The 7174-nt window shown below is 42.5% G+C and overlaps 2 protein-coding genes across 7 annotated transcripts in view; one reads left to right on the top strand and one right to left on the bottom strand.

Annotated features, from left to right (window-relative positions):
* Window positions 1-6787, bottom strand: CINP (cyclin dependent kinase 2 interacting protein). 2 transcript variants are annotated; one of them, XM_075029831.1, is made up of 5 exons: window positions 6680-6787; window positions 5410-5578; window positions 4169-4295; window positions 2454-2583; window positions 1-951 (listed from the first exon to the last, which is right to left on the bottom strand). In XM_075029831.1, exons 1-5 carry the CDS (start codon window positions 6684-6686, stop codon window positions 749-751), a joined length of 636 nt encoding a protein of 211 aa, XP_074885932.1. In that variant the 5' UTR covers window positions 6687-6787; the 3' UTR covers window positions 1-748. The 2 variants fall into 2 exon arrangements, with proteins under 2 accessions (XP_074885932.1, XP_074885933.1); XM_075029832.1 differs by lacking the exon at window positions 6680-6787 and adding an exon at window positions 6261-6427.
* Window positions 6745-7174, top strand: part of TECPR2 (tectonin beta-propeller repeat containing 2) — a 46310-nt gene continuing 45880 nt past the window's right edge. For all 5 annotated transcript variants that reach the window (XR_012650672.1, XR_012650673.1, XM_075029819.1 and 2 more), the window contains exon 1: window positions 6745-6862. The gene's annotated coding sequence lies outside the window, so the exon portion shown is untranslated. The remainder of the gene's footprint in view (window positions 6863-7174) is intronic.

Below are 7174 nucleotides of genomic sequence, written 5' to 3'. Positions count from 1 at the left end.
TGACTGAAGCAGGTCTTGTTTTTATTCAATAGTTGCTTTCATGAAACATCTCTAAAAGAAAAAGTTACAATGAATTAAAAGAGACAAGACCTTTTCACTGTATGACTGTGGAATGGTGAGTTGTACTAAATCTTCCCAGTGTGCTAGTTCAGGCTTGGATCACTCTTCAAGGGTGATGTACCTAACCACGCTATAATCAAAACCAAACCAGAATTTACACTAGTGTCTATGACAGCATTTCAGAACCACATACCAAACTATGTGGATCCTTTTGGATCCTGCCTTTTGTGCTTTCCTTTCCTTTTCCCCATTTATAAAGCAAGTACAAAAGCACTAGCCCTGTTAAGCCATGCCCATGGAAGATCAGGAAGTGCTGAATTTCTACGGTGAAAGGGACAATGTAAGTATTTTAGACTGTCAAGACTTGGAAAGTAGTTAAATTCTTTGCTGTAGGTGCCTATGTCCATTGAATCCCCCCAGACTACCAAGTAGTGCTTACCTCTTTCTGATTATAGGGGACTTGGCCTCCTACCTGTAGCCTCTCTATTGAACTTAAAATGGATAAAGCAACCAAAACCAGATTGTCCCTTGAAGAAAAAGGAGTATCGTCTGATACAAAATAATAAATACAAATAGAGAAAAATATTTTTAATGTTTTACAAAAATTCAACTCACTTGGTAAGTTGCAATTTGCCATTTCAGTTTCATGTAAGCATCATTAGAAGCAAGCCATGTAACATTTGAACTTCTAGCACTGTCTATGTCCTGTTTCCAGCAGCATGGCTTCAAGTAGTAGTTTGCTGCTGTTCTCAATGTAAGGCTGATATAACCATGATGATAAATAGACCATCATCAGATCCTGGTCAGCAGAATGAGCAATTTCTTGTACAATTGTTTGCTTGAGTTGTAGTTCCTTCTTGTACATTTCAGAGAGCTTCAAAGAAACCTCATCTGAAATGGATTGAAAAACCAAGCACGTTGACTAGAACATTTCAGCAATTCTCTAGAAGTTAAATTATACTTGTAATATGTTGATCATTAAAAACCCGCTACCTTACATAAGCTATTCCCCATATTGAGACATCTTGTTTTTTACAGCATTAATAATGTTTGTGCACTAGAATATAAAATGCTAAACAACTTCCTCAGCTTTTGGATACATTTGATACACTTGTGATTTTGACATGAATCCCCTTTTAATTCTAGAATAAGCAGTGGTATTGATTCTCAGGATCCACTGTAAAATTAGCAATTATAGCTATTCTTTCAAATAACTGAGAATTGATTTTAAAATTTGGTAATGCTATCTTGAAATACAAGCTTCACATTTTAAAGTCACTGTTGATTTTAGCTAATCTAAAGGATGTCCTCACATGCTGTCAGGCACTTTAGCAATGCACAATCACCAATAAGTGATACCAATAGTGAAAAATAACAGTAAAACAAAAAAACAGACCAAAACTGAAGTGTGTAATGTAAAAAATAATATTCTTATTAGTTATGTTAGTAATACTGGTATGGGGGGTTAAAATGTATTTATGTAATAATCTTTAATTGGTTTACTTTCTAAAAAATAGCCACAAAAATTATATTTAAAGAGAGACTGATCTTGTGTTTCTAACTTAGCCTGAACTATCACTACCTTCAGGAAGATTTAATCTTTCATGGAGTAGAGAGCATCATTAAATGATTCAGTCACAACAAGTGCTTTGACAGCAGCTGTCTTTCTTTGTCATTCTTACCCTTTTAAGCTGGCAGAAACTAATACATAAGATGCTCGCTAACTTGTGGTAGTGAAGTAAGAAGCAGGGCTTCACAAAGGTATGACTTTCACTTCACAAAGAAGGCAGTTGGTTTGCATGCAATCAGGCTTCTCTTGAATTCAGTTTTAAAACTGCAGTAATACCAGCTGGGAGGCAGTACCTTTTGCCATCAAGTGAATGCTAAAAGGATTGATGTTAACAGTAGACAGTAACCAAACATTTCTTTACTTGTCTTGACTGACATTGAGATCAGAGGAATTTTTCTTTGGCTGCCTGAGAAATAACTGAGGTATAGCTTGTTCTTCACATTCAAGAATTTCATTTCAGTGTCAAATAACAAGTCAAGTCAGTTAAGCCTACAGCTTAACACTACCAAGTTGCAAATACATGTCTCTCTACAAAGGATGTGGCTGTTGCAGCTTGAACACTGTAAGCTGCTGACAAGCTTAGTTTTATGCTGTAATTGTTGCATGTCAGACAATGCTTGGCAATTCATGCAAGCAGTCATCAGCAGTAATCCTAAGCCAAGTAGTGCATTCATGTGTTTATTGATTAGTCAATTATAAAGGAGACGGATACACTCTCTCTCTAAGGCAAGACATTCACATAAAAGGGTTTATTTTTCAGTCCTAAATTAGATGACATCAATGACACAACACAATTAGCTAAGATAATCAATATTTTACTTACAGAAGTATGGTGTGGGCCACGTATGAAAGAAAGGTGCTGTGCAACTCCCAGCTCCACAGTGGAATGTTTCCAAGTCACAGATTGCTTTAGTAGTCAAAGTAAGCTTTTCCATTTTCAGTTGTATTTTTGTCTGAAAATGATGAACATGTAATGTTAACAAACATCTCGGGAACATTAGGCTACTATAATCTTAAACATTTTTTTAAAATAAACTATTTCTGAAGACTATTTATTCTTAACATTTCTAACTCACTTTTTTTAACTCCAGACAGGAATCAAAGATGGAATTTATACACAGATTTAATATGAGATACCCTAAAATTTTGAACACTGCAGATATGACTTACTGACTCTGATTTTGCGTAATTCTTTTATTTCCTCCATGTAGAAATATATTAAAGCACCCTCTCATTTTTTCACCTGTCTCTGCGTTTCTCCCATAGCAATTTAGTACTAGGGAAAACCATCAGGCTGTCTATGAATAAGTGTGGTACAAGCCCTATAAACACATGCTTTCTTACATTACCATGTTAAGATGACTTAAATTTTATTTCAAAAGATCAGTGGCAGGTGAGAAAAGCAGCTCAAGCTATGACTGACAATACGTCTAGGCTGATTTAACAGCTTGCTTCAAAAAACAGGTCATTCCATCCACTTCCTTCATGTTCACCTGACTTTGTGCACTACTGATGGGGACTAATATTTACAAGAAAATGGAGCTTGCAGGCCATATCTTTAAGTCAAGAAGATAAAATACAGATATTTCTATAGACTCCTAAGCTGGTACAGACTCATGAGGAACGAAAAATAAAGTATGTCTGTAGCAGCTATGTTTAGTATCCAATCTAACACTGGCTGCTTAGACTCCTATTGCTCAGGAGTAGTAAAAAATTGCATCAACACACTTGGTAGTCTGAATACAAAACTACCTCAAGGAAAAAAAAAAGAAAAAAAATTCCCAAATTACTGTTACTTTTCCCCACACAACAAAATTTGAGGAAAATCTAGCTGCTTTTCTGCTTATTCTAAATACTGGGCTGGTATCCTGTCTATATGAAAAATAGCTCTATCGTCTTTTTAATGGGCTTCCACTATGGCAGAAGGCTGTAAAAGTTATTTTTAATACAAATTTTAAGTTACAGTATTAGGCAAAAAACCACTATTTTTGTTTCCTCTCAAACCGACAGGTGACATTAATTCCTAGCAATGTATCCAGAAAAAAGATGGGTTACACAATAATTATCTTACTCTACTCTCTAGAGAAGGAGTTCTGTACAGAAAAAGCAGGTAGGCAGACTAAAAATGTAACTGCATTATGTCTCATCAGTTAGCTGCAAGGATATGATGGCAGGTAAAGCACTCCTTTATGCTTTGTTGTTTGTCTTGTTCTAAACAGGGGGAATATTCAGGATGAGAAAACAGGTGCAGTTTTAGAATGCATTTTTTGTATGACTCATTTTCAGAAGATCACTTTATAAAGGGATGACTAGAATTATAAGCAGAAAGCAGATGTAAAACCAATTTTCAAATTTATCAATCAAGCAAATAAATGGTACACACCAGATTTATCATCCATTTAGGTTTGAAGCCAAAGAACTATGAATAAAAATCCCAATCTTCTGTTTACAACAAATACTTGAGGACATTTCCTTATGTCATACTTGAACATACTGGGAATTGATTCATATTGACTAAGATTGAAAAATGAGCGTTACCATATGCTTTAAGGTCTCAAGTAATTCCGCACAGCAATTGTCCAGTTCTTCATTGTATTTTGGAGTTGGCTTTTCAGATTCTGTGGTACCGTTATCACATGCCATCTCCCATTTGTTGTCTGGAAATCTAAAATAGAAACATAAAGGAGAGTAAACAACTGCATACAGGTTTACTCAAGCTGTGCAGATTTAAAATCCATGTGGTCTGATCCTACAAAATCTCTCTCTCACAGGCTGTTCATGAGAATTCCTACATAAAAATAGTAAGATACATAGCTAGCCATGGGAGCAACTGGGGCCGGTACCATAATCTTCAGAGGAACATAGAATTTACCTTAGAGCATGTGCTTGAAAAAACAGTTGCAGGTGTTAAGATAACGCCTCTTCCCACTTTACCTTGCCCCTGTGTTGGAGGTTATTCTCTCATAACGGACAAAGTATGCCCAGGCTTCATGCACAATTTAAGCCAAGACATTTAACTGTGAACCCAGAGCAGCTAATGTGCGGACACCTACCCTGTCTTGCTGACTTTCCCACAGAAGCTGTCAGCTTAGACAGGGGAGAGGGACTTGCTAGAGTGAAAGCAACATCTGACACTATTACAGCAAAATATTCCTGAGCTTGTACCTGTCAGAACCCTGTCAGACAAATCCTGTTCAGCTGTCAGGACTCTGGAGAATTTTTTTCTCAAAACCCTGTTAAAGGTTTTTCTTTACAGCGTGAAGATAATAGCTCTACCAAAGTGGTTGGTTTTCTGTTTAGTTTTGTTTTCTTTTTTTTTTTAAATCATCACTGTTACAACTTTTTTGTCTATATAAATCACTGATTCTTTCTTAAAATCTGCTGAACTTTTGACTTGAGTGAAATTTCGTAATACTGGCCTCAGTATAAATATGCAAGAGAGTAAGGGAACTCACATGGGCTGAGATCTATAGGATTAGATTCTAACTTTGTACATTATATAAGTATTTTAAATATTCGTTATGCTTGACTATGTATAAAAAACATTTTCCATTTCTTGCAAATATCATTACTTTATGAGATTATTTTAATCTGAGATGTTTATTATTTGAATGTAAATAGTTTATGTAAAAAAAAAGTGCAACTGCTGAGTTTGATCTAAGAGTTGACATATTCTTTCCCCCATCTCCAAAAAGAACTTTTTAGTGAAGAAAACAGATTAATTTCTCAATAAAGGCAATCTTTATGCTGTCTTTACTTGTATGTATTAGCATACTTACTGCTCACTGATCTTCATGTTGACTATTTTGTTTGCGACAGTAAATCCATTATCATTCAGTCTCTCCCATTTCATCATTAAATTATGCCAGTCTGCTGCATTATCTTTAATTTTTCTTGCGCTGACAGGTAAAACAGGTCTTCTTGGGGTACCATCAGCAGGACTTTTTGCTGCATGACAAAATAAAGACATTCAAGCCATTTAAAGCACACAGAAACAAATCAGCATGCTGTCCAGCAGCTGTTTGTGCAAACGATTTCCTCGCTTTACTGCAGAACATTGATTAAAGTAAAACGGAATTTACATTAACTGTCTTCAGTCATGAAACCTAATTCCTCAACTATCAGCCTTATTACTACTTACAAGAAAACCGTGTTGTTAAAAAAATGCAAGCATGTTCTGAGATGTGATGCTGTTACATGGCCTGTAGCGGCTTTGCAGGACTGACCAATCTATCCACCTTCCGCCAACGTACGATAACAGTAAGAAATCACAGCCACAATTACCGCATGCGTGCAGCGCTCACGCCGTGAACGTCTCACTTAATTCGCGCCTACACACGAGCTTGAAGCGTCTGGGAGAAAGCTGCGTCCCACCAAAGACGGCGGGTGCTTTACCCCTGACCGTCACCCCACATTTCACGAAGCGTCCTCAGAGGAACACACAGCAAGGGGAACCTGCTGCACAGGGCAACTCCCTTCAGGGGTGAGCGTCCCCTCAGGGCCCCGGGGGGCTGCCAGCGGCCCTTTCTGCCCCCACCTTCACACCTCAGGTCCCGCCCCACCCCAGGCAGCAAGGGGGCTGCCAGGCCGGCCCGAAGCCAAGCCATAAGGCCCGCCGCTCCGCCCGCACCTCGGCTGGTTTTAACTTTTATTCGGAGGCGCTTGAAAAGCGGTCACAGACGCGAAGCCCACGCACGTGGCGAGGCACGGGTGTCACTCGCTTCTCCCGGGGGCATGAACGAGCGCCGGGCGCCTTCCTCGCCCGCACCCACACCCACGCGTGGCGGTAACACGCCGCCGGGCTAGCAGGGCGCAACGGACACCCACACCTGACTAATTTAGCCGGGAAGCGCCAGGACCCGGCCTCTGGCTGCTCCCCGCTGCCCCAGGCCCGGGCCTAGCCCCCCGCGGCCCCTCGCTCCCCCCCAGAGGGAGCAGCCGGCCCTGGAGCCCGGCCGCTGCCGCCGCTCGGCGGGGTGAGGGGAGCAGCCCCCCCCTTACACCCCGCCCCGCAGCCACCCGCCCTCATTCACTCCCTCCCTCACTCACCCGCCATGGCGGCGCCCCGCGGAAGTGCGCTCACGTCCGGCCCCGCCCAGGCCCGGCCCCGCCGAGCGGCGCAGGGAGCCGGGGCCGCCGCCGCTGCCTCGGGGCCTGGGCGACGCCGCGCTCTCTCCCCCCCCGCCTCCTGCCCCCGCCGGCAGACTACGGCCGCCCCGCGCTCCCGAGGAGGTGAGTGGAGCCGCGTCTCCGCGGAGGCGGGCGGGAGCCGCCTGAGGGTCTGCCCCGGCTCTCGCTCCCCCTCCCCGGTCGCCGCTAAGCGGGGCCTGCCGCAGCCGCCTGTTGCGGCCGGGCTGAGCCCGGCGGGCGGGCTCTCCCGCTCCTCTCCCGGAGGCTCGTCTTCGGAGAGCGCGGGTGTGAGAGTGCGCTGTGGCATTTGGGGAGGGCGGGGGGCGAGGCGGCCGTTACGCGCCCGCGGAGCGGCTGGAGCGGCTTCGCCGCCTCCCCCCCCCCCCCTCCCCCCCGACCCGGCTGGGGCTCTGG

This window comes from Buteo buteo, chromosome 6 (assembly GCF_964188355.1).
Source record: "Buteo buteo chromosome 6, bButBut1.hap1.1, whole genome shotgun sequence".
Taxonomy (NCBI): domain Eukaryota; kingdom Metazoa; phylum Chordata; class Aves; order Accipitriformes; family Accipitridae; genus Buteo; species Buteo buteo.
This window is presented reverse-complemented; position numbering and strand designations above follow the sequence as displayed.